Source organism: Pseudopipra pipra, chromosome 24 (genome assembly GCF_036250125.1).
Source record: "Pseudopipra pipra isolate bDixPip1 chromosome 24, bDixPip1.hap1, whole genome shotgun sequence".
Lineage (NCBI taxonomy): Eukaryota > Metazoa > Chordata > Aves > Passeriformes > Pipridae > Pseudopipra > Pseudopipra pipra.
The window spans coordinates 5,403,114-5,430,265 of NC_087572.1; the positions used below are offsets into that span (position 1 = coordinate 5,403,114).

Sequence of the window (27,152 nt, forward strand, 5' to 3'; positions counted from 1 at the left end):
TTACACTGAGAACTGTGAGCAGCACGGCTGGGTGTGTTACACTGAGAACTGTGAGCAGCACATCTGGGTGTGTTACACTGAGAACTGTGAGCAGCACATCTGGGTGTGTTACACTGAGAACTCCCAGGTTCCTGCAGCACCCAGCCCACAGCCCGCCAGATTTTGGGATGGGCAACACCCCCGGGGTGCTGGCATGGGCTCTGTCTGCTCCTCCCTCCCCAGCCCTGGGGACACCCCCCTTGGTGAGAACATCAAACACACTGAGGGGTGACAACACACTGGGACATCTCCAGCCAGAGCAGGGTGACTCTGCCCACCCCCACCCCGCCACTCCTGCTCTCTCAGCCACAATCTGGGATGAAGGACGAGGGAGGGGTGCCCTTACCGCCAGGAATATCTGCGTGGCACTGCTCACCACCTCGATGTACTGGTAGTCCAGCAGGCAGCCGCTGACCGTGATGACGTGGTGGTCCTCGGGCGCCAGGTTGGAGTTGAGCACGGGGGTCACCAGGCAGCCCGGCCCGTTCTCCATCCACCACGAGCGGTGCAGGGAGGTATTGAAGGTCATGATGAAGTCCCGGTCCTGCAGGAGGAGGAGGAGGCACAGGCTGTGGAGCTGAGGCTCTTGGCAGGAGGGTTGGACAGAAAAAGGGGTTTGTCCAACCCAAGGATGCTCCGTGGGGCCACGTGAACACAGAGCAGGGCATCTCCCTGACCTGCAACCAGTGTCCAAGGGGTTTGTGGCTCCCTGCCGTGCTGCTGGCATGGACCACCTGCTCCAGGTGACACGAGGATGCATAGAGTGGTCACCAGTGTGGCAACTTGGGAAGCAGCTGCTTGTGGTGCTGCTGGTCACATCCAGTGCCCCGAGAGACAGGACCATGGGACCACCCCCCTAGCATGCTCCAGGGATGCCCCTGCTTCTTCCCTTAGGGTTTTGGGATGCCACCCCTTCACTCCCATCCCCACAGAGTCTTGTGAGGGCCCCACACACACGTCCCCTCCTTGTTACCCCCTTACAAGCTTTGGAGCTCTCCCTGTGTCCTCTCCACAGCAGCTCTGAGGTGTCAGTGGGTGAGCAGGACCCCCCTGCTGCAAGGCAGGGCTGCAGGGCTAATCCCCACCCCCTTCCTGTCCTTTCCCACCCCATGGAGGGGCCTCATTGCCCAGCTGGATGAGCCCCCACCCCAGGGAGAGTCCCCCTGGTGCCACTGGGTGAGCCCCCAGCCCAGGGAAGGTCCCCCTGGTGCCACTGGGTGAGCCCCCAGCCCAGGGAGGCTCCTCCCAGTCTCCTTCTGCACCCCCAGCCCTTGGATCTGGGGGATGGGGAACCTGCTGAGCATCCCTTGTAGGAAATCACCAATCTGGGATGAAAAGACTTTTGCTGGTGGGTGTGGAAAAAAATAGCAAGAGAGTGGGTTTGGGTGTGTGGAGCTGAAGGACGTGGGTTCAGGCGCTGGAAGCAGGAGCAGGGGGTGTTCTGGCATCACAGAGTGATGGAGACTGGGGATTTCCACCACATCCTCCCCCTCCCATCCTCCGTGCCTGCTGCTCACATCCAGCACTTCAGCTCCTTAAAGAGCCTCAGATGACCCAGAGCAGCCTGGGAAGATGGTCTCAGCCATGAAGGCCCCCCAGGAGTCCTCTCCCTGCTTTGGCAGTGGTTGTCCCGTGCCCTCTGTGATGCCCCAAGCAGGGAACAACATCCTCAGAGCTGGGGATGGGATGGCAGAGCAGGGCACAGCTTGGCACAGTTACCTCAGCCATGGGCTGAGGGTGCTCAAACCATCTGCTGCTGCACCATCACTGGGTGAAGTTCTGCTCTTTTTCCTGTAAAAGCTGTGATTTAACAGCCCAGGGTGGGGTGGAAGGACAAGGAAAGGCATAAACCCATCACATCCTCACCCCATCACCACCAGCTGACTTCCCAAAGCCATTAATGATGTCCAGCCAGTGCTGGGGACTCCAGGGCTGAGTGGAGCTCATAGAGTTCCAGAAGACCCTGTAAATTGGGTGTGTGCAGCAGGGGGGTCTCCTCTTTCCACTCACTGCCCTCCCCAGATTCGAGTGACTCTGCCCTAAACTTTCCTGTCATTGCTCATCCCTGTTCTTTGTGTTCCTTCTCCACTTTATCTCCTCACTGGCACACTGGGAAAGGGGCACCCGCTGCCACCTTGGTCTGCACTGTCTGTCTGTCCCTCCCATCCCACGGGACCCTCTGGAGAGGCACCCCCAGCACATGGGTGGGTGCTTTGCTGCCGGGCTGGGGGCACCCACAGCCTCTGTGTCCCTTCTGAGGGAGAGACACGGAGCAGGGAAGGAGGAGGGGAAGGGCAGGAGAGCAGGAAGGGTGGGAAGAGGGAGGGAAGGCTGTGGGGAGGATGAGGAGGCAGCTGGGGGGGGTTACCTGTGACAAGCGCCCGACCTCCAGGTAGAAGCAGATGATGAAGGCGTTCCAGCCGACCCACAGCACCAGCCACACTGCATACTGTGGGGGAGAGACTGTCAGGGACCCTGCTCCACCCCCTGCATCCCTCCTGCTGCACTCCATCCCTTGGGACACACCCCTGCAGGGCAGAGGGGCCCGAGGCTGCTGGTTAAACCTCAAGGATCAGGAGTTCAACTCAAAGATGGTCTTTAAGGTCTTTAACATTCTCTGATTCTGTGCAGGGATCTGGGGTTGGATCATAGGATCACTCCATGGTTTGGGTTGGAAGAGGAGTGGAAGATCACCCAGTTCCACCCCTGCCATGGGCAGGGACACCTCCCACCAGCCCAGGTTGCTCCAACTTGGTCTTGGACACTTCCAGGGATCCAGGGGCAGCCACAGCTTCTCTGGGTAACCTGTGCCAGGGCCTCCCCACCCTCATAGCCAACAATTCCTTCCCAATACCCCATAACCTTGCCCTCTGGCAGTGGGAAGCCACTTCTCCAGACATTCTGTTCCAAGCGATCCAGGAGGGAACTGGAGCCATTCCAAGGGGGGATGATGCTGCACCCCGGCACCCACAGCAGTACCTACCATCATGAGGTATCTGGATCTGTACTGGATGGTCCCAAAAATGCCCAAAATAACGGCCATGATGTGTAAAAAATTCGCCAGGATCGGGGCCCACTGGTATCCCAGGAAATCAAAGATCTGCCTCTCCAGCGCCGCGACCTGCGGGAGAGCAGGGGGGGAGCAGGGATTAGAGCAGGACATCGGGAGAGCAGGGGGGGAGCAGGGATCAGAGTAGGACATCGGGAGAGCAGGGGGGGAGCAGGGATCAGAGCAGGACATCGGGAGAGCAGGGGGGGAGCAGGGATTAGAGCAGGACATCGGTCACCACGGCAGCTCCCGGGGTGCTGAAGGCAAAGAGCAGCTGGAAATGGATGGGGAATCCCACGGATAATTAGCTGCAAGAGGCTGAAGTGTCTGCCTGATGCATCGGCCAGGGTTATTGGGAATGTTTGGAGCTGAGGAGGGGAAAGCAAGGACATGTCAGCTGGTCACCCTGCCAGCATCCTCTGGGCCTCAGTTTCCCCACCCCTCAGGGCTGAAATCACTCTCAGGAACGGGTTTGTCAAGGGAAAAACCTCCTGCTCTGCTCACAGGTACTTTGCAGGTGGTTTTTCTGCCCATCCCGGGTATTTTGCAGGTGATTTTCTGCCCATCCTCACCTGCCTTCCCAAGGATGCTTTGATTACCCTCAGCATTTGTGATCCATAAACAACGATGTGCTGCCGCTGATCCTACAATGTGGATCAGGGCTTGGAGCTGGGGGGATCCACCCGTTATCCCAGCACTTGACTGCTCTCTCTGTTGCTCTTAATTACAGGATTATCTCCAAGAAAGGTGGAAGCAAAGGCAGGGTGAGGGCACCGGGGCATTCAACGGGTGGTTTTAAGTTAAAAAATGGAGATTGGATGAGACCATTGATTTTCAGAGAAGTCTGTAATAACTTTCAGAGAAGTTCAGGGTGCTGGGACACTCCAATCCCTGAGGGTGCCTGGGCAGGAGGAGGGTGCAGGGCTGGAGGAAATAGGATTTTTCCAAGGTGCTGGCACCAGTTTCAAGTGGGAAGGAGCTCACCTGTCCCCAGATCACCCCTTGGTTGTGGCACCTTCACCTTCTGCAGACCCACCCCGTTAATCCAGGCAGTTTTCCCAGTCCTTCTTAATCCCCATGACAAGGCTGGGAGAGCTGAATCCCACTCTGGCTGCACAATGAGTTTTAGGGCTCCCTCTTAATTAAACACTCTCTCGTTCATCGATCGGCCCCAAAAGTTCCCTTTGCAGCAGCAAATCACATCCATGAGCTGGGGGTGGGATCCTGCTCCTGCTCCTGCTCATCCCAAAGTGCTGCCTGCAAGGATTGGGGTTTCAGCAGCAAATCGAACCTGGGACAGTCCCTGGGGAGGCTGTGGCAGGAGGGGACATGGGGGCTGCCCCTGGGGACAGGAGCTGTGGGGCTCAGCTCGGGACAGGGCTGGAGGAAAATGGGATTTTTCAAGTGGGAAGGAGCTCACTTGTCCCAAATCACCCCTTGGTTGTGGCACCTTCACCTTCTGCAGACCCACCCCGTTAATCCAGGCAGTTTTCCCAGTCCTTTCTAATCCCCCTGACAAGACTGGGAGAGCTGAATCCCACTCTGGCTGTGCCAGGAGGGTTGCACAGACACCAGGGAGCACCTTGGCCATCCCATTGGATGTGTTGAGGGTGGACATCCCTCGTGGCACCTGGGTGGGCAGTGCTGGGCCCTGGGATGGGCATCCCTGACCCAGCCCCCTTGGAGGGGAGGTGTGTCTGCAGCAGCCCTACAATCCCAAATCCTCTCTCCATTTCTCTTGCTGACAGCCCACCGCTGTCCCATCACTCTTTGAGATGCCCCAGATTATTAATGGCTATTAATTATTCAATAATAACAACAACAACAACAACAACAACCCCTGTGAGCTCCAGGGCCCTGAGCCCTCCCCACCCCCCTGTGCCTCAGTGTCCCCTCCTGGTGCCACACAGCTCATCCTCCCTGAGAAAGGGGGACAGTTTATCCTCAAAGCTGCTGGAGAAAACGGGCTTTACATCCCCCCTCCCTTCCCCAGCAGCGATCTGGGTGTAGGGAAGCCCCATCCCGGTGCTCCCTGGAGCTCCTGTGGGGGTTCCCAGGCATCATCCCTCCTGCCCAGCCCGACTTCATGTGTCCTAATAACAGGGGGCAATAAATGAGGTGGCAAAAGTGCTTCCCTGAGTGTTCCATGAGGACAGACCACATGCTCCAAAGTCTTTAAAGTGCTGAAAATGCAAATAACGAGCTCTTTTTAAACATTAATTGCAACTATTAAAACACGAAACTCACAGAACCCACTTCCTTGGTACTTGAAGCACAGGGAAATCAACAGCTCCAACCCTCCCTGATGCTTCTTTTCCCACTTTGGGATGTCCCCCTGTGGTCTCTGGATGTGCAAACACCTCAGTCTCCCCACCCACAGAACACCACGTGCCCGTTGAATTGGCTTTGTGAGGGCTCTATTTAACACCTATTTTAGCCCAGCTCCAGCCCAGGACCGTGGTATCCCATTCCCAACCCCATCCCTGGGATAGGATCTCCCTGGTTTCAATTAAAGGGGACACAAAGCCGTGGAGCAGCAGAACCCAGGGAGCCCCTGGCTCTGTGGAGCTGGGACAAGGCTGTTTGCACTGAGGCTTAATTCACTTCCACGCTGTTCAAACTCTGCGAGGAAACAGCCTTTGGAAATACTCACAGCCGGGCTGTAAATCTTTTAAATTGAGGGATGTAAATAATAAATGACGCGGGGAGAGCCGCGCTCGGGGCTCTGCAGCCACCCATCGATCTGGGGGCTGCTGACAGAGCTGCTTAGAGGGAGCTGGAGGGGACCTTTGGGCACGGGAGGTGCTCCAAGCTGAAGGATGGGGCTGGGAAGAGCCTCTGGGAGCATTCCATGGAGCTGGAGTGATGAGTTTGCACCCGTGCAGCTCCTTAATTCCAGCCTGTCAGGCCGGGCCAGGCTGGAGGAGGAGGAGCTGGGAAGAGCCTGGTGGAACCAAACCCTTCCTCACTCCAAGGAGAAGCAAAGTTAGAGGCAAAGCCCATGTTTTTCCCATGGATGAGCAGGGGCTGCTGATTGCCCTGAAAACTCTGCTGGACCCCCCTGGCAGGTCTCACAGCGCTCTGTGGGTGTGTTATTCCAGCTTATTCCCTCCATGGGAAGACAGAGCACAGAGGCAGTGAGGCTGCAGCTCCCCGGCTCTCACCTCCTGCCACAGCCCAGGGCATCCCAAGGACATCCCCAGGGCATCCCCAGGGCATCCCCAGGGCATCCCTGCAGCTCAGGAGCTGCTTCCTGAGTGGGAAAACTGAGGCACAGCCTCCAGGGAGAGAGGTTCAGGTCTGGTGATCCCTGCACGGGAGGGAGAGAGAACCCTCAGCTCAGTGATGCTCCTGCCTTGCTCCAAGCTGAGCTCCCTGGGCTGGTCCAGTGCCTGGAGCATCCTCACTGGTCTTTTGGGATGAAATGTCCCCAGGGGAACTTCAAGACACCCCAGCTCTGTGTGCAGCCACCACCAGTCGTTTGCTGACAGAGGCCCTGGCTCTGGGGTTCAGTGTCACCCCAAACACAGCAAGAGGCATCTCAGGACACTTCCCAGCAAACTGGGGATCAGCAGCATCCAATTCCCCCAAACCTAATGCCTTGTGGAGCTCAGAGCATCCCCCCAAGCTGCCCTCCTCCTGGGAGGGGGGTTCCCCCTGCTAATTGCACCCCCACCCTCATTAAGACCCCGCTCTCCCCTCCCAGCTCCCACTGCAGCTCCTGTGGGTGCAGGGCCAGGATCCAGACACTCCATCCCACTGCTAATTAAGATAAACCTGCAGCTGATCAATGCAATGAGTTTTAGGGCTCCCTCTTAATTAAACACTCTCTCGTTCATCGATCGGCCCCAAAAGTTCCCTTTGCAGCAGCAAATCACATCCATGAGCTGGGGGTGGGATCCTGCTCCTGCTCATCCCGAAGTGCTGCCTGCAAGGATTGGGGTTTCAGCAGCAAATCGAACCTGGGACAGTCCCTGGGGAGGCTGTGGCAGGAGGGGACATGGGGGCTGCCCCTGGGGACAGGAGCTGTGGGGCTCAGCTCGGGGCAGGGCTGGAGGAAAATGGGATTTTTCAAGTGGGAAGGAGCTCACTTGTCCCAAATCACCCCTTGGTTGTGGCACCTTCACCTTCTGCAGACCCACCCCGTTAATCCAGGCAGTTTTCCCAGTCCTTCTTAATCCCCCTGACAAGGCTGGGAGAGCTGAATCCCACTCTGGCTGTGCCAGGAGGGTTGTACAGACACCAGGGAGCACCTTGGCCATCCCATTGGATGTGTTGAGGGTGGACATCCCTTGTGGAACCTGGGTGGGCAGTGCTGGGCCCTGGGATGGGCATCCCTGACCCAGCCCCCTTGGACACTTTGCAGTGCTATCCCAGGAACCTGCCCAGCAGCTCCCACTTCTGCTCTCTTGGAATCAGAGAATCCCAGAGCGGTTTGGGTTGGAGGAACCCTCAAAGTCCATCCCATTCCAACCCCTGCCATGGGCAGGGACACCTTCCACCAGCCCAGGTTGCTCCAACCCGGCCTTGGACACTTCCAGGGATCCAGGGGCAGCCACAGCTTCTCTGGGAAACCTGGGCCAGGGCCTCCCCACCCTCCCAGGGAACAATTCCTTCCCAATATCTCATCTCTCCCTGCCCTCTGGCAGTGGGAAGCCATTCCCTGTGTCCTGTCCCTCCATCCCTTGTCCCCAGTCCCTCTCCAGCTCTCCTGGAGCCCCTTTAGGCCCTGCCAGGGGCTCTCAGCTCTCCCTGGAGCCTTCTCTTCTCCAGGGGAACCCCCCCAGCTCTCCCAGCCTGGCTCCAGAGCAGAGGGGCTCCAGCCCTGGAGCATCTCCGGGGCCTCCTCTGGACTCTCTCCAGCAGCTCCACGTCCTTGTGCTGTTGTTCCCAGGGCTGGGGCAGCTCTGCAGGGGGGTCTCACCTGAGGGGCAAAGGGGCAGAACCCCCCCCTCCCTGCTGCCCACGCTGGGGGATCAGCCCAGGGCAGGAGGTTTTCTGGGCTGTCAGTGCCCACGGCCAGGGCATGTCCAGGTTTTCATCCACCAACCCCCAACTTCTTGGCAGAGCTGCTCTCAGTCCCTTCGTGCCCCATCTGTGCTGGTACTGGACAATGCCCTGCCTCAGGTGCCAGAATCTCCCCTGGTGACAGGGAATGAGGAAAAGAGGATTTTTAGGGGATCTTTTTTCCCCACCACCGAACCTGTAACTCCCCGGGACGCAGCTCTGACATTTGCAGGCAGGAGCAAACCTGCCCATCACCTCTCCAAGGCCTTTCACCACACCACACAGCAGGAGATATTCCCCTTTTTGTTTTTGTCCCAGAAAGGGGAAAAAAATAGACGGAAGAGAGGTTCCATCCAGGGAAAAAAAAAAAAGAAAAGAAAAAAGGATCTTCCCTGCAGAAAACACCCTCCCTAAAACTGCAAAGCCCTGACATCCACCTGCATTTTGGTGATGGTGGGCAGGATGGTGGAGCAGGCAGAAGGCTGGATGGTGCTCCCAGTTCCCTCCCAGTTCCCCGCTGGTTTCCATCCCCGCAGCAGCATCTGCGCGTCGGGCTGAGCTCAACCCCTGCCCTTCCCCTGCGGGCCGGGCCCTGACCCCCTGCCGGGTCATTATCCTGCGCTGGGTGATTTCCTCCCGCTCACCATATGCCCGAGGCTCGCCAGGGATTTAGCTTTTCATTTCGCTGCTTTTCGAAGAGATTTGGGGTCTTTATTCCCCGTGTCCTGCGGCCAAAGACGCTGCGAGAGCCGCCGAGCGCCTCCCGGGGGTTTGGGGCAGAAACGCTCGTTTTCGAGGAGTTTTGGCCGAAAAAATGTTGGGGTTCAGGGAGAAAACAGCCCTGGGCAGAGCTGCAGGGGGGGATCTGGCTGCCAGCAGGATCCAGGATCCATAAGGGATGTTCGTGTGTCCCTGCAGCGGACGGAGCACGGGAGGCTCCGGCCACATCGTGCCCCAGCCCCGGGGACATCCCCACCCTGAGGCTCTTGCAGGCTCACCCCTCACCCCCAACCTCTCCTTTTGAGGCAGTTTGGCTGATTTTGGCTCTGCCAGCGCCTTCTCCTGCCCGTGGGCAGCCCCGGGAGCCGTTGGAGGCACCTCCATCCCGCAGCTCCAGCCCCGCCGAGGGGAGTCGGCTGCGATTTAAATGAGCAGAGAGAGAGATTGACTATTAAGAAGGTGCAAACACCGCTGTGAACCCAGGGACTCTATCTAATGGCTTGGAAACAAGTTCTTGACCTACTTCCGACTGCAAAAACCTTCATAAAATCACGGAGGAAAAGAAATTAAAGGCGCCGGAGCCTCGGCTGCTCCCCGGTGCTGGGTGGGGTGAGCAGGATGCAGCCCCTGCTTGGGAAAATGCCCCAGGACTGAACTCCAGTTCAAACTGTGAGCAAACAGTGGGGTGAGAGAGGCGCAAATCGGGTCCTCCCCCAGCTGGTGCAACCCCCTGTGCATGCCACAGTTTTTGGGGCCTCTGTGCTGCCCCTTTTTCCCCCCTCAGATGTAGGAGCTTCCAACCCAGGGCTGGAACAGCCCAGATCTCCGGGTGTGGCTGGGGGGGGCACAGGCACAGATCTGGGGGGTGTGAGTCCCTCACCACAGCTTCCCAGCACCCATCTGATGGCTTTCCTTCCTCCTGCCTGTTTTATTTCCCCCCTCATTCCCAGTTATTTATTTAATTCCCCTGCATCTGGCAGCGTTGCCATGGGAACGCAGCCCCGGCTGGATGTGCTTGTCTAGACACTGCACCCCTGTACCTGCTGGAAAACTGCTCCATGGGCTGCACCCCTGGGTGCTTCCCACCCCCTGGGCCCCCAGGAGACCCATAGGGATGGATCCCCTCCAAGCCCTGCTCCCAGATCCGTGCTGCTGGCTCCATCTGTCCCTGAGAGTTCCATCAAGGAGGGCGGGAAGTGCAGCCTTGAGGTGTCTAATGGCAACAAAATAATAATAATAATAATAATTAATAATGACAATAACAATATAATATAATCCCCTAAATGCAGCAGACTAAACCCAGCCACTCCAGTTCAGGCTCTGCCACAGGGGAGGGAAACTGAGGCACAAAACCTTCCCAAGTGCTGGGAACACCAAAACCTGGAGCTGTGGTTGTTCCCACGTGGAAAGGGATGTTCCACCAGCCCCTCCTGATGATCCCTGCCTCAGGAGGGTGGTCCTCCTGATTTACCTGACTAAAACTAAGCCCTGAGCCCTGCCAGCTCCCCAAAATGTGGGGTTTGGGTGGATTTGTCTCCCGACAGCTCTGATGTCCCAGCAAGGACCCCCAGGAATTTTGACAGCACTTTTTTCCCCCCAAAACATCACAAATTCCCCGGGAACAGGCCGGTTTAACTGACGTATCACTGATACAATATTACACCTACTTGACTCTGAAACAATATTGCATCTGCTGGGCTTTCCTGCACCATCCCAGCTCTTCTCTGCACCTGTAAATGCTGCCGTGAGACTCTTTTCTTCCTCTTGCCTCCCAGCCAGGAAACTTTTCCCCACCCAGGGAGAGCCGAGGCAATCGAAGGAGCTCAATTCCCTGCCCGCCCATCCGAGGCTGCCTCTGGAGCAATGCAATCCTGCACAACAGGCTTTATTTTCTGGCGGGGAATTGCTCCATCCCCCTGGGAATTGCTGCAGAAGGCAGCTGGGATGAGCCTGTTAATCCCCTGCTCTGCACCCCCCCGGCCTGACCTTGCCGTGACCTTGGGGCACCTCGGGGGGGAGGACACGGGGTGGTGGCACCGGTGGGAGGGGGTGAGGGGGTGCCAGGAGTGTCCCTGGGATGGGAATGTGCTCCAGGGACAGCTGAGGTGCCTGAGGAGGGACCTGCCAGGGAGGGGAAGCTGAGTCATGGGGCTGTGACCACAGTGGGACACAGTGTTCCAGCAAGGTTGAGGTCACCAGTGACGGCTGAGGGGTTGATCCCACACTCCTGTGCCTCAGTTTTCCTGGAAAATGGGCTGATTCCTGCTCAGCACCATGCCAGGAGCATTTGCTCTCCTGGTCAGGGCGAGCAGCTCCATGGGAGCAGGTCCAACAGGGAAACTGAGGCACGAGGGATGGGGGGAAGAGCAGAAGCTCAAGCCCTGGAGAAAGGCTGTGCCTTGAGGACACTGGGTTGGGAGCTGCTCCAAACCCATCCATCCATCCATCCATCCTGTCCCATTCCATCTATTTTATCCATCCCACCCCATCCCATATCATGTCATCCATCCCAGGCATTCCATCCAGCAATCCCATTCCATCCAGCAATCCCATTCCATCCATCTAATGTATCCCATCCATCCTATCCCATCCATCCTGTGTATTCCACGCATTCCATCCACCACAGCCCATCCAACTCATCATCCATCCCCTCCCATCCCATCCCATCCCCTCCCTTCCCATCCCCTCCCCTCCCATCCCCTCCCCTCCCATCCCCTCCCATCCCATCCCACCCCTCCTATGTATTCCATCCCATCCCAATCCCATTCACCTCGTCCATCCACACATCCCATCTATCAGTCCCATTCAATTCAACCTATGCATCCCATCCCATTCCATCCCATTCCATCCCATCCCTCCTATGTATTCAATCCCATCCCATCCCAATCCCATTCACACATTCCATCCATCCCATCCATCAATCCCTTTCCATCCAACGTATTCATCCCATGCATTCAATCCATCCTATCCCACCCCATCCATCATATATCCCTCAATCTCATCTCATCCCATTTCATTCATCCCATCCCATTCATCCTATCCCACCCCATCCATCATATCCCTCAATCTCATCTCATCCCATTTCATCCATCCTGTGCATCCCATCCATCCCAACCCACCCCATCCGTCATAACCCTCAATCCCATCCCACCCATCCCACCCCACAGCAAACAAACCCCTTTCCTGCTCCAGCACTGGATCCCTGAACCCACGAGGCATTTGCTGCCTCCAACCCATCCCAACCATCCCCTGGGACATCCCCCTCCAAACCAACAGCTGGATAAAGAAAACCAGGATTGATCCCGGGGTCCCACGAGCCACAGCTCCTCATCCCAGCGGAGCCTCCCAGCAGAGCCTGTTAACACACGGACACTGGGAGGGGGAGAATTCACTGAAATGGAGCAAAAATCCTTTAAAAAACCCTCCCAGGAGGATGGGGAATGGCTTGAGGGTTCTCCTGGGAGTCTGGAGCTTCCAAGGGGAGCCACATCCCTGACCTGGAGAGCAGATTGTGGGACACAGTGACAAAGGGACATTCCCAGCTCCCACAGGGTGCCCACCCACCCCTCGTCCTCCCATCCACGGGGTGAGGGAGGGGATGGAGCAGCAGCACATGGAGGGGGCTGGATCCAGGCCAGTCTGGGAGCTTCAATCTGGAAAAACTTGGGCTTAAATTTGGGGAATTTGGTGCTTAAATCCGGGGGATCTTTGGTTTAAATTTGGGAGATCTTGGGCTTAAATCTGGGAGTTTGTGGATTTAATGTGGGGGAATGCGGGTTTGAACCTGGGAGATCTCGGGCCCAGATCTGGGAAAACTTGGGCTTAAATTGAGGAGGTCTTGGCCTTAAATTTTGGGGATCTTTGACTTAAGTCTGGGGCAGCCAAGGCTTGAATTTTGGGATCTTTGTCTTAGATTTGGGAGAGTTTGTGCCTAAATCTGGGGGTTTGGAGGCTTGAATTTGGGGATCTCGGTCTTAGATCTGGTGGATTTGGAGCTTAAATTTGGGAGATCTTGGGCTTAAATCTGACAGACCTTCAGGTGAGATCTGGGAGATCTTGGGCACATGGAAGGGGGACTGATCCTGCTCCAATCCACTCTGGGAGTAAGGTAAGGCTTAAATTTGGGAAATCTTGGGCTTAAATTTGGGGGATTTGAGGCTTAAAAATGGGGGATTTGGGGCTTAAATTTGGGAATCTTGGTATTAAACCTTGGTGAGTGCACAGATAGAGTGAATGAGATGGGAAACCAGGAGAGACCCAGGAATCTGACCCCCTAAATAACAAATTTTGGGGATGAAACACAAAGGCCAGGACCAGCCACAGATGGGGAGCTGGGGAAAGCAGCTTTGAGCAACTGGAAAGCAGAGGAGCAGGACAAACTGGTCACCAAAAAATTTCCAGAAGCACACCAGGAGGGGCCAGGATGGATCCTGGATCACCCCCAGCCTGGGGGGGCTGAGCCCTGTGGACAGGGATTAAGCCTCAGGCAATTTCCATGCTAATTTTCCCGGTTCAGTCCTTTATCCCCACATCTGTGAAGAGCAGGAGGTAATTCTCCCCAAATCTCAAAGACACCGTTAATATAATCCGATAGAGGGGAGGAAAAAAAATGAAAATATATATATATATATGTATATAAAAAGTCCAATTTACTGACTTATTTAGTGACACTTTCCCGTAATCAATTCTCCCAGGGAAGAAACACTGATTAAAGCCAAGCGCATCGCTATGGAAACCGGCATTCCCTCCTCCCACGGCCCGCGGGCTGGGAAGGAGAAAATCGGGTGAGGAAATCTGCCTGGTAACAACCCCGTTAATGAGCCGGGGAGCAAAAATAATCCCCGGGAGCGGAGTCGCCGCGAAAGGAGCAGCCGGCGGCAGCCGGTGGGGAGGCGAAACAGCGCCGTGCCTCCCAAAATATTGATTTTTACGGGAGGGTAGGAGCTGTTGAGGAGGAGGAGGAGGAGGAGGAGGGGTTGCTCCTGTGTGCTGGAGGGCTGAAGGGGACATCTGGAGGTGGTCCCCCGTGGGTGACGGTGTGGGTGCTTCTTCCAGAGTTTATCCGGGTTTTTTAGGCTTCAAATGAAGGATAAAGCCACGCTGAGACGCAGGTTTAGGAGGTTCAGCTGCCCGGGGAGGAGGTGGCTGGCGGCACAAAAGGGATTTAGAGGATAACCCCAGTGGGTTTCCCTCTCCTCGGGGTAATTCCACAATCCACAGGCACCCACGACTCCCGGTGACGGGCATTGCTTCCCACTGCTGCTCCCACCCCCGGGGGCCAGGACTTCCTACGGAACTGGGGGCTTGTTCTTATTTTCCCACTGAATGATGGAACCTGGAGGGTTCAGGGGTCTCCTCCTGGCTGGATGTGTCCCTCACTGCTGCTGATCCCTACGATCCCTGCAGTGTTGATCCCAGCTACCCTTTGCTGTTGATCCTCACAATCCTTTTTCTGTTGATCCCAAGTATCCATTTGCTGCCAATCCCAATGATTCCTTTGCTGTTGATCCCAAGGATCCCTTTGCTGTTGATCCCAGTGATCAATTTGCTGTTGATCTTGACTATCCCTTTGCTATTGATCCCAACTATCCATTTGCTGTCGATCCCAACAATCCCAACAATCCCTTTGTTGATTCTTATGATCCCTTTACTGCTGGTCACAGTGACCCTTTTGCTGTTGACCCCAACCATCCCTTTGCTGTTGACCCCAACCATCCCTTTGCTGTTGACCCCAACCATCCCTTTGCTGTTGGCCCCAGCCGTCACTCTGCTGTTGATTCCTGACTTTTCCTTTGCCTCTTGATCCCAAGGATCCCTTTGCTATTGATCTTGACTCTCTCTTTTCTGTTGATCCCAGCAATCCCTTTGCTGTTGATCCCAATGATCCCTTTGCTGTTGATCCCAATGATCCCTTTGCTGTTGATCCCACTGATCCCTTTGCTGTTGATCCCAATGATCCCTTTGCTGTTGATCCCGACTATTCCTTTGCCTGTTGATCCCAATGACCCTTTTGCCTGTTGATCCCACTGGTCCCTTCTCTGTTGATCCCTCTGCTGTTGATCCTGAACTATCCCTTTGCTTTGATCCCAACTCTCCCTTTCCCGTTGATCCCGAGCCGTGTGTGCCGTGGCCTCGGGCGGGTTCTGAACCACAGGGACCGGCAGCTGCCGGGGCCAGGAGCTCATTAGGGGCTCCTTAAACAGCCATAAAAATCGCTTTCATTAATTACTGCATCCTCCCTTTATCCCCTCTGCCTCCAGGAGGGGTTTTAGGGGTTGGGATTTGCCAGCCCCTTTGTTGTGTGGATCCATCCCTGCTCCGCCGCCTCCTTTAACGACAGGACGTGACCCCGGGATGTTGGGATGGGTGACAACGTCACGGCTGAGCACCCCAAACATCCCAAACCCTGCAGCAAAACCCGCCTGGCACAGCCCCCTAACCCAACAGGGATGAGAGCCCATCCCACTGCCATCAGGGCCAGCCCCACTGCAGGGAAACTGGGATTTTTCCTCCAAAACCTGGTATTTTTTCCACCGTAACCACATGGGATTTTTCCCGCAAAACCTGTTTTTTTCCCTGCTTTTTCCACTATCCCATTTTAACCACATGGGATGGCTTTCCCAGCTGCCCCACGCCATCCCCCTATGGATGCACCCACAGGGGGGGGATGAGGATTTCCACATCAAAATATCTGGGGAAAACCCAACCCAGCAGCGCCCACGGACACGGCACTGGGGGTATCCCGGGATGGATCATGATGTGGACACAGGAATGATGCTCCCACCACCTCCTGGGGTCCCCTGTGGGCTCCAAACCATGGGAAATGGGGCTGTGGGGTTGTCCCCCTGACCCCCTGCTCCCTCCCCTCCCGTGCAGGGTGGGGGAGACCAACCCCGCCCGGCCCCCGCTAACGAGGGCAGCGCTAATTGCCGAGCCCACTCCCCATGTATAATTCAAGGCCCTTTGTTAGCCCTGGGTCTGCTTTGTCTGGGAAGTGCAACCTCCCCACGGGACCCCGACCCAGACACCACTCAGCTCCTTCCTAGGGGGGCTGGATTAAAAATAATTAGGGCCTGGGGCTGCTGAGAGTCAGGGGACAGGGTCGTTAATGGGGTCAGGGTCATTAGTGGGGTCAGCATCCCCCCCATGGAGGAGAGGATGGGGCAGGGGGACATGGGGAGAGACCCAGAGCCCCATTTCCAATTTAGGGACCCATGGGGGAGCCCCAAAGGGCAGTGGGAGCATCAGTCCTGTGTCCAGGCAGTGGGTGCTGCTGGACTGAGTCTTCCCCCTAAATTTTGAAGTGGAAATCCCACCCCCCCCTGGGGTGCCCCCACCTCCTGGATGGTGTGGTGAGAGTGCTCACGGGATGATGGGGTGAATCTGCACCTGATGGGGTGTAAACCAGCCCAAAATGCATGAGGGTGTCCCTAAAGACACCCCCTGACACCCACCAGAGCCCCAGGCAGACACCCCAAATTTTCCAGTACTGCCAGCACCCTGGCTGGCCCCAGGGTCAGAGCCAGGATGGGCTTAGGGGGTAGCAGCCCTGGGAGGGGCTGCCTGAAATCCAGGTGGGATGCAGCCCAGTGAGGGTTGGTGGCCCTGGAGATGGGAGAGGGATGGGAGAGGGATGGGACAGGGATGGGAGGACAGGGATGGGAGAGGGATGGGACAGGGATGGGACAGGGATGGGACAGGGATGTCCTCGGCCCCACACTGAAAGGGATGGGGGGTCCTGCCCCCTCCACAGGCCCTCACCCACAACTGCTGAGCTTCAAGGGGGGAAAAAGAGTAAAACTATATAAATAAAACTTGTCCTAACAGGTTGGTGTCCATGGAGTGGGTCACAGCAGTGCCGGGCTGCTGCTGCTGCCACACGGAATCCTCGGAGCCACCGAGTCCCAGACGTGACGTGAATTCCCAGGAGGAAATCAAACAGGTCTCAGCTCTGATCCTGTGATAATTCCCCGTACTTCCAGACTCTGCTGCCTGTCCCTCCCAGGGGAAATGGGGGGATATCCCTGGAGCAGAGTGTGAGGGGGTGTGACCGTGCCCAGGGCAGAGCCAGAGGGGTCGGGGGCACAGCTGGGCTGGGCACAGGAACCCCAACCCTGAGCTCCACTCCCTGAGCACCCTCCAGGATCACCCCAAGCACCCCTGATTCCCACTGGGCACCCTCCAGGATGACCCAACATCCTTCACTCCAACTGGAGCATCTCCCACTCCCACCCCAAGCACTCTCTGCTCCCACCCTGAGCTTCCTCCTCTTCCCTGGGACATTTCCCAGCCGGGGCTCTGTGCCTGGGTGTCCCTGTGGGATGGCACAGGGGTGCCCAGAGGAGAGAGGTACCATTCCAGTGACACCCCCAAGGCTCCCTGCAACCCCTGAGCCCCAAACTGGGTCAGTCACTGAGGCAGAGCCAGACCATTCCCAGCCCCACTCCCTGAGAGCTCCACACCTGGTCCCAGCCACAAAACATCATCCCCAGGATGTCCCAAAAAAGCCTGGCCTTGCTATCTCAACGACAGGGCTGCCCACAGCCCTCCCTGTGGCCACACTGCCGTGCCAGGGGGATGCCACCAGAGACACACACGTGCCACTCCCAGCCCTGGGGAGCACACAGAACCCTCAGACCCCCCAAAGTGCCCTGTGACCATGCCAGGGGTCCCCACACAGCCCTGTGCCACCCCTGTGCCCATCACAGGGCTCTTGCTGTGTCCCCCCTCCCCGAGCCGAGGGAAAATAGCTCCAGAAAGGGGCCAGGGAAGGATGGAAGGATGGTTTCCACGAGATTCCCGGCAGCTGCCGAGGGAAACTGGGAGGGGAATTGGCAACCGGCCGGGGAGGGGCTGGAAGTGGCAGCAGAGGAGGGGCCAGCAGGGGCCGGGGGCTGAGGGGTCCCCCAGGCACAGATGGAGACGGTGGGTCCCCGGGGCAGGTAAGGGAGGCAGGGCCGGTTCCTGAGCCAAGACAGGGGAGAGAAAAGTAGAGAAAATAAAATTCCTAGCCCGCAAAGGGTTCGTGCAAAGCTGCTGCATCCCCAGGGTGTGTCCTGAGCCCCTTCCCAGGGCTGGGGACACGGCTCAAGGCATGGCCACCCCCACACTGCCCGGCCTTCCACCGCTCCTGGGGTCCAGCGAGGCTCAGGAGGAGGGGGATGTGATGGGATACAGCCCAGGGGATGGGACCAGGACTCTCAGTGTGACATTCCCAGGCTCTGGCTTAGGCCCCCCATTAATCTGAGCTGTTCCTGCACAGAACTGGAGCACAGACAGGTTTTCCCAGGGGCTCCCATTAACCTCAGCATCCCAGGCATCCTCCACTCCCACTCCAGGCATCCTCCCTGCTCATCCAAACACTCCACTCTGACCCCAAGCACCCTCTACTCTGACCCTGAGTGTCCTCTGTTCCCATCCCAACCATCCTCCCTGCTCACCTCAAGCACCCTCCACTCCCTGAGCACCCTCCAGGATCACCCTGAGCATCCTCCAGGATGACCCAACTCCACTCCAACTGGAGCATCTCCCACTCCCACCCTCTGCTCCCACCCTGAGCTTCCTCCTCTTCCCTGGGACATTTCCCAGCTAAGTTTTGTACCTGGGTGTCCCCGTGGGATGGCACAGGGGTGCCCAGAGGAGAGAGGCACCATCCCAGTGACATCCCCAAGGCTCCCTGCAACCCCTGAGCCCCAGACTGGGACAGAGCCAGGCCATTCCCAGCCCTTTGGTTTCCCCAATCCCATCCACCAAAGGTTTCAGACTTTTCTTCCCCGGCGAGAGAGCCAGGAGAAGAGACTTTTCTTCCTCTCTGCTCCACCTCCTCTGCATCCCTGGTGCCACATTCCCAGTGTTCCCAGGACACACAACTTTGGTGGGAAAGGGTTAGGGTCAGCTTGGGGGTCTCACTGGCTTTGGGGGGACACAGCTGGATTCACCACAGGCCCCCCAGACACTTTGTGTTTGCTCCCTGGTTTTGGGCAGCTGGGGGATGTGACCCCAAATCAGCCCTCCTGCATCCCCCCCTTTCCTAAGCTCCCCTTAAAATCTATATTATACATATTTTCTGGCTTTTAAGGCATCACTCCCCGCACTACCAGGGACATGCTGAGCCCCCTGAAGACTTACCCCAAGCCCCCAGGCTCCCCGTGGGCTCCCAGCTGCCCCATGGGGAAGGGGGAACCATCCCTGCACAGGAGTTCCTCCTGGCACCTCCTGCCAGGGACAAGCAGCTGGAAAAATCCCTATTAAATAATAAGGCAAAACATGCCCCTGTGGGACCCCATTGGGGTGGGGGATGGCTGGGAGGCACATCCAGCCCCTCTGCTCCCATCTGGGGGCACATCCAGCCCCTCTGCTCCCATCTGGGGGCACATCCAGCCCCTCTGCTCCTGGCTGGGGGCATATCCTGCCCCTCTGCTCCTGTCTGGGGGCACATCCTGCCCCTCTGCTCCCATCTGGGGGCACATCCAGCCCCTCTGCTCCCGTCTGGGGGCACATCCTGCCCCTCTGCTCCCATCTGGGGGCACATCCTGCCCCTCTGCTCCCATCTGGGGGCACATCCAGCCCCTCTGCTCCCATCTGGAGGCACATCCAGCCCCTCTGCTCCCATCTGGAGGCACATCCAGCCCCTCTGCTCCCATCTGGAGGCACATCCAGCCCCTCTGCTCCCATCTGGAGGCACATCCAGCCCCTCTGCTCCCGTCTGGGGGCACATCCAGCCCCTCTGCTCCTGGCTGGGGGCACATCCAGCCCCTCTGCTCCCATCTGGGGGCAGAGACAAAGCAGCATTTGGGCAACTGATTTTTTTCTCCCCCAGATCTCCTTCTGCCGCAGAGAGAAACCCAAAGGGGGGTGAAATCCCCCAGCCCAGCACATGGGAGCTGTTATTAATCTTATTAATAAACCTCTGGGGGTTTAATGTCCTGTTTAAACACGGCTGGGTCTGCTCCCTGCCAACTCTGCCTTTCAAGTTTCCCAGCCCATTATGTACACACTTTGAAAATTGAAACAAATAGCTGCTTTCAAATGGGGGGAAAGGAAAAAACCCAATGCCAAGGGGGCCATCCTGAGCCCCTCTGCTGCTCCAAGCATCCCCTGGCACTTGGGAAGGATGTTTTCACCCCGTTCAACCTGCAGTGTTCCATCACTTCCAGCCAAACTGCCCCCAGCTCCTGGCTGGGATGGGGGCAAGGACATCCCAGAGCATCCAGGGAGGATGAGGGATGGGGATAAAGCCTGGAGGGTTGAGATGAGGAGTTGGAAGCTGCCCACTCACCATGGACACACAACAACCTGCATCTTGTGGCCGGTGCTGGAGGGGCTGTTGGGACACCTGGGATGTGAGGGATTTGTGGGTCTTCCATCCCTGCTGTGTGTTCCTGCTCATCCTCTCCCCTTTCCAGAAGGATATGACATCTCCAGGCAGTGACTGGAGCATCCCAAGGGCTCTCCAGCCCTGTGATGCCAGCGGGACCCTGTTCCCAGGGCTGATGTTCCAGAGCTGTGGGATATAAAGGGATATAAAGCCCTTTCCCAGCCCTGGAGCATCAGCACAAGGCTGTGAGGATGTGGTATCCTGGAATCCATTCCCAGCATCCTCCCAACAGCCACAGCCCACCCTGTGGGTGCAGCAGGGTGGGGGCAGGGCTGGCAGCACCCCAGGCCCAAGTCCCGGAGAGGGATGTGGGATCAATCCCGTCGGGAATTGAGTTTCTCCATGACAGGTTTTGAGCTGGTTGAGCCCAAATCTTTCTCCCTGCTCAATTATTCAGCCCCTCCAGGCTCTCCCTGTGATTTCTCACTGGAGTAACTGTGGAGAGAGGAACCAACAGCTCCACTGCAGAGGGGGAAAGTGGTGGGAGCCACTGGGGCGTCCGGGCGGGGAGAGCAACCCTTGGGCTCTGAGCCTGGGGATAAACAACACCACGAGGAGCGTGGCCAAGGGGTTCACTGACCCACCAGCAAAACCAACCAGTTCACTGGGATGCACAACCCTGGGGACCTCCCAGCCTCTGCCACTGTCACCATGTGGGGATGGCCCTGCTGTCCCCTGCCTCTCAAGGTGGCATCAAGCCCAGGGCAGGTGCTGGTCACAGGCAGCAGGGAAAGGCCACCACACCCAGAGGGAATTTCTGGCTGTGGTTAATCACTTTTAGGGATAAAAGCCACTCTTCTCCCCCCCAGCCACTCTCTTTGCCTTATTTCTCCTGCATTAAGGATTGTTGGTGCCAGGAATCTCTTCCACTTTCCCGTCTTCAAGGGAGGTGGTTTCAAAATAAAAAAGGAGAAATTTAGGTTGGATATTGGGGAGAAATCCTTCCCTGTGAGGGTGATGAGGCCTGGCACAGGTTGCCCAGAGAAGCTGTGGCTGCCCCTGGATCCCTGGAAGTGTCCAAGGCCAGGTTGGAGCAACCTGGGCTGGTGGAAGGTGTCCCTGCCCATGGCAGGGGTGGGACTGGATGGGCTTTAAGGTCCCTTCCAACCCAAACCATTCCATGACCTTCCCTCACATCAGCCACAGAGACTGAGCTTCTCAAGAGGCTGTTTCCATATCTTCCAACTTCAGATTCCTCTTCCCAGTCCTCTCCCAATGGCTTGGCAATGGATTTTGGGATGGGAAGCCCAGCTGCCCCACAGGATGGCAGGGGGCCTGTCCCTGCCTCCCCTGTGCCAGGCACTGCTCACCACCATCCCCACACTGTCTCCAGCGAGGATTTTATTCCTTTCCTCCTTTCTGTCTATTCCTGAAATGAGCAGCATTGATTTTTTATAGAGCTAATTCTTCTCCTAACAGAAGCCACCTGGGATTAAATCAAATTGCTTATCGGCCTCCAAACACTGCCAGGACAGCTCAGTCCCTTCCAGCAGCCAAACATGAGAGCTCGAGAAGGAACAAGACCCGGGTCTGGCTTGGACAAGACTCATTTTCCCAGATATCCATCAGCCAACCTGCTTTGGGCTTTGCTGATCACATCAACCTTTCCTTCCCGGGCTCTCACAGCTTCAGTGGCAGGCCAGGCTGTTTTCATGCTCATCCCCTTTATTTTCTCTACAACCCAGTCCTGCAAAACATTTATTTCCCAGTCCCCCTTTCTCCCAGCTCTGTTGCAAACTGGCATGAATGATTTAGGGAGCTCTTCAAGCGGCCTCATTAATCCTCTCGGGGGCACATTGGCTGGTCCTGCAAATTTAGACGTACGGCACTTTAATCGTGGTTTTAATTGCGAGCCGGGAGGCTCTGCCTTCCCAAACACTCCTCAATAAACCTTTATGGCTCTGCCTGGATGGGGGATGTGCCACAGGATGCTCATCCACACGGAGGTCTCGCCAGGGTGATGCTTCTCCACGGCCACCCACACCCTGCTGTGGGTTTTGGGGTGCTCGCCCGCAGGGGTGACAGGGTGGGCTGGGGTTTTTCCTGCCTCTAACACACGGTTGTGACAAGGTGGGCTGGGGTTTTTCCTGCCTCTTAACACACAGTTCCCACCCCGGAGCTGTCCGTGGATCCTCGTGCTGCCCATCCCTGGAGCATCCCCATCTCTCCAGGCCGGCACCCCCCGCCCTGCAGCATCCCCTGGTGCTGGGGCACCGCTGCACCCACCGTGTCCCACCCCACGGAGACGGGCTGAGGGGGAGCCGGGGGGCTCAGGGAAGCGAGGGGCTCTGCCAGCCCCCCATTTCCATGGCAACCATGCAAATGGGAAAGCTCTCCCGTAATCATTAGGGAGCGGGAGCCGAGCAGTACAAACAGTGGCGGCAGTAGATTACAAGCCCATTATGAACAGTCGCACCTTCTGAGCGCTGGTAATTACACCTAATTGTGCATTTAATTGTGTAATTGAAAACCTCCATCCCCGAGTTCAGCCCGGGCTCCTTTTTCCCCCTTCCCAGGGAGGGGGAAGGCGGCGGGGGCAGCCCCGGCCCCGCTGCCCTGGTGCCATCCCCGCGCCGAGGATGTGGCACGGTGGGAACCCTGTGAGGACAAAAGATGCCGGTGGATGACTCTCACTGGTGCCCTCCTTGATGGCCAAAAGCAGGGGGATCAGGGCAGGAGGGGTGCTGGGGACGGGAGGGCTGGGAGCCCCCAGGGTACAGTGGGATCCCGCTGGGGAAGGGGAGTCACCCACGGCTGGTGGGTGGGTGAGGGATGCAGGGGATGAACCACCCTCTCCCTTCCCCCAGCCCTCATTAAGCTGAGCCCGTTATCTCCTTCTCCAGGCTCGGGGATGGGGGGCACATCCCAGAGGCTCTTGGTGCCCTGTGTGAAAGCCAAGGCCTGGGCAGAGGGATGGGATGGACCCACAGCCCTTCTCCTGCACCCCAACCCCGGGAGGCTGCGGGAGCAGGGATGCAGTGGCATGGCATGGCACGGCATGGCACCACATGGCACTCCACAGCACCCCCCAGCACCAGCCCCAGAGGCTCAGCCAGGCAGGAGGTGCCAACCCAGCTCTGCTTTCCCAGCCTTTTGAGGGAGAAGGGAGAAACAAAGAAGGAAATGAAGCCCCTGCTGGGAGTGATGCCGAGCTGTGCCAGCCAGAGGTGGGAGCTCTGAGCAGCCCCTGAGCCCACCCAGCTCTGGGGCTGAGCTGGATCCCACCCCCACCCCACCCCCCAGGGGGAGGCAGTGGGGTCACCACTTTGGGGTGGAGAAGGAGCCAGCTCGAGTGAGAAGCGGGATGGCCCAGGGACACATGACAGCAGCTGGACACATCCCACCAGAGCTCAGCTCCCAGCAGTCCGTATCCCAACATCCCAACAGCCTCTGAGGCTGGAACACCTCCCTGTAGCACCACAGCTGTCCCAGCCTACACCCAGCACTGTTAGGATCCAGAGTTACCAAGTGCTGTGGCTCGAGGCTCCCGGTGCCCGTGCTGTCAGTGCCAGACAGGATGGGATCACCTCAGGTTCCTGTTCCATCCAACCACCTCAGCAGCTCTCACTTCACAGAAATTAAGGGTAAATCCTCCTGACAACAACAGGCATCACAGGCTCCCCCAGATGGTGGGAAAGACCAGCAAAAGCCAGGGGTTTGGATTCCATCCCACCTCATTATCCTGAACACCTGCTGATGGCCCCTCCCAGGGGCAGTAGGTGCCTGGCAAGTGGGTTTTTTCAGGGAAAAAAACATAAATGGAGGCAAAATCTGGCAGGTGCTTCCTGTCCCCAGGAGCAGAGTCACCCAGCACCTTCAGCATCGCCTCGGGAGCGGTGAAGGAGCTCGGAGGGGGTTTGGATGCTTCAAAATGGCTGCCCTGGCTCCCTGTGGTGTCATGGCCCAAAAACCAATTTCCCAAACTGGTTTAGGTGTGGGGTATAGTGGGCAAGGTTCTGCAGGGCCCCTCCAGACCAGGGACCACGTGCCTGGGGTGCCAGCAGCACCCCCAGCTGTGGAGCCACCATGAGCATCCCTGTGACCAGGGGACAGATACTGGGGAAACCATCAGGGATGTGGAAGGCGCCCCTGGGGTGATGGTGACACACGGGGTGCCATGGGAAGGTGCCTGTGGGAAGGTGGCCGGGCAGTGAGGACCAGCTGGAGGTGGTGGCATTGCCCCAGGAGGGTTGAATGTCACCCACACTGCTCATGTAAGGGACACTGAGGCCCAGGATGGCCAGGGGGGTTTGACAAGACAAGGAGGTTTAACAGTGACACTGAGCTGGTCCTGCAGCAACTGGGCACAGCTCCCCAGGCAGCTCCAGCACACACCAGTACAGCCCCAGCCCCTGCAGCTGGGCACACTGGGAGCACAGTTGTCCACAGCTGTAGAACAAAGGGCCCAGGACAGGTATCAGGGCCACCTGGATGGGGGGACACGAGCCCCACGGTGCCATCCCTGTGTTGGGGGTGGCACAGAATGGCTGAAGCAGAGAAGGGGAGCAGGGATGGGGGCAGGTGACATCTCTGCTCCTCATTGTTCCCTCACAGCCTTGGCACTGCCTGGTCTGTGCACCCTGGCTGTGCCACCTTGGAGATAAAGAGTGGCCTTGGTCACCCCAGGGGACACCTTGGTGGCACTGTCACCTCCACCAGCCTGGGGCTGGCTCAGCACAGGCACCCAGAGCCTTCACCCCAGGCAGGGCAGGAGGTGCCACTGCCAAGGCAGGAGGTGCTGGGAGTGGGGGCCTGATGGGATGGAAGGTGCTGCCTCCAAAGCCAGGAAGGAGCTTGGGAGATCACCCTGCAGGGTGAGAGGGGATGAGCTGAGTGTGGGGTGGGAAGGTCACTGCTAAGGGACAGTCTTGGAGCTGAGCCTTTGGGGATGCCAACAGCACCAGGACACATGGGGGGAGGGGGGAGGGCACAGCCTGACCCCAATTAGCAGCACCAAGTTTCTCTGGGTGTGAGCAGGAGCTGCTTTCCCAGCCCAGGAGCTTGCAACAATTCAGCCTTCCCCTAAAACAAATGGATTAAAATCTCCCAGATCTGGGATATCTGAGGGAATAAATGCCAACAAACACGTTTAGGAGCCGAGCTGTGAAAAGGAAAGTGACCGAAAGCCAGGAAACTCCTGCACAGCCGAGAAACACCCGCTGGATTTATCCTGAAGGAGGGGGAAGGTGAGCGAAACGCAAAGCGAGACTTTACAGAGCGAACGGAAGGGACAGCTGGGGACACGGAGGCCATTCCCACTGGGAATGGCGGGACTTCAGCCCGGGGATGAGGATTAGCCTCAAAGCTTCCTCATCCCCCCAGAAACACCCGGTGTCCCCCCTCCACCCAGAAGTGGGGACCCCTCCCCGCTCGCTGCCTCCCCAAGGATGAGGAATGAACAGGAGCGACGGCGGGAAGAAAGTGCCCGTCAGCAGGATGACACCATCACCTCCAGAGCGGCTCCGAACCCGTTTCCATCGCTGCCTCCATCCACCCAGCACCCCCCGAGCCCGGGGACATCACGGGCTGACGCCCCAGATCTCAGCAATCCCCCTTCCCCCCTTCTCCTCGCCGTGAGGAGCCCCCGGCACGGCCGCGGGGGCAACTTGGAGGATGCTGATTGTACATTAACGAACCGCCCCGCCGGGATAATTAATCGCAACATCGTCGGCGCTGGTTTGAGCAGAAACCCCCCGAATCCCCCCCGCGCTCCCTTCGCCCGCTCCCGTGGCAGAGCCTGATGAAGATTGATTCACGGGCGGCGGCAAGTGCAGCGCTGAATTGCCACGAAGACCGGCAATCCCATCAAAATTAAACCTTTCCTTTCTCCTCGGCCCCCGCATCCCGGTGTCCCCCCGCCGCGGGCAGGTGGGTCCCGCTCGGAAGCAGGAGAGTTTCCAAAGTGCTGGCAGCGGCTCCAAGTTTCCCTCTTGCCCCGACTCGGGGGAGCGGCACCCCAAGAAACATCCTTGGGAGTCCACCACGATGGGAAACCGCCGGCGGGAGCGAACTCGGAGTGAAGAGATTGCAGTTGGGAACAAAGCTCACACCTGCCGGAGACGCAACCCCGGGCGCTGACAGCGCCGGGAGCGGGTGCCCATCCATCTCCCCGGCCAGCGCTGGGCAGGGCACGAGGGTGGCATTTCCTGTCTTTTTTATTAGCATTTTTCCTTTTGTGGGTTTTTTTTTTTTTGGGTGACGGTGAAGCATCCCCAAGCCGGTCCCAACGCAAGGTCACCGCCGAGGCGGCGCGGGGAGCGGTGACAGGCGAGCAGCCTCTCGCACAAAGCACCCCCGGCATGCCGATGAGCCTTACCAGCTGCAGGCAGCAGAATCCCACCAGCGTGCACCGCCCGTTGCATCTCCCCATGGCTCCCCCGCCGGATCCTCGGGGCTCCCTCGCCGTGGCCTCTCCCCGCCGCCGCCGCCGCGCTCCGGCTCCTCACCCGGGAAGCGTCCGGGGAGGCTCCAGCACCATGTCCTGCCGCTCCCCAGCCCCGCCGGCTCAGCACCGCGGCGGGCTGTGCATCGCCCCCCTTCTCATTCCTCTCCCTCCGCCCCCCGCCCCGCTACAGCGCGCTGGGGCGGCGCGGGGGCCGCGGGGCCGCGCAGCGCTGGCCGCGCATCCCCGGCCCGGCGCGGAGCCGCCCGCTCCGCTATTGTCTCCGCACAGCCCCGGGCGGGCGGGGCCGGCCGGCAGGGCCGGAACAAGGCGGGCGGCGCGGCCGGGCGGGGCTCAGGGGGGCCGGGCGGGGCTCAGGGGGGCCGGGCACGGTTCAGGGGGGCCGGGCGGGGCTCAGGGGGGCCGGGCACGGTTCAGGGGGGCCGGGCGGGGCTCACGGGGGCCGGGCAGGGCTCAGGGGGGCCGGGCAGGGCTCAGGGGGGCCGGGCACGGTTCAGGGGGGCCGGGCGGGGCTCAGGGGGGCCGGGCACGGTTCAGGGGGGCCGGGCAGGGCTCAG

The 27,152-nt window shown here is 58.3% G+C and overlaps 1 protein-coding gene across 1 annotated transcript in view; it reads right to left on the reverse strand.

The window, feature by feature from the left end:
• The window catches only part of NKAIN1 (sodium/potassium transporting ATPase interacting 1), a 36,167-nt gene extending 9,317 nt beyond the window's left edge, over positions 1-26,850 (reverse strand). Inside the window, exons 1-4 of the mRNA XM_064635493.1 lie at positions 26,509-26,850; positions 3,023-3,160; positions 2,408-2,488; positions 386-583 (exon numbers count right to left, since the gene is read on the reverse strand). Of these exons, the coding sequence (XP_064491563.1) occupies positions 386-583; positions 2,408-2,488; positions 3,023-3,160; positions 26,509-26,562 (471 nt within the window). The 5' untranslated portion in view covers positions 26,563-26,850. The remainder of the gene's footprint in view (positions 1-385; positions 584-2,407; positions 2,489-3,022; positions 3,161-26,508) is intronic.
• Positions 26,851-27,152: the final 302 nt, after the last annotated feature.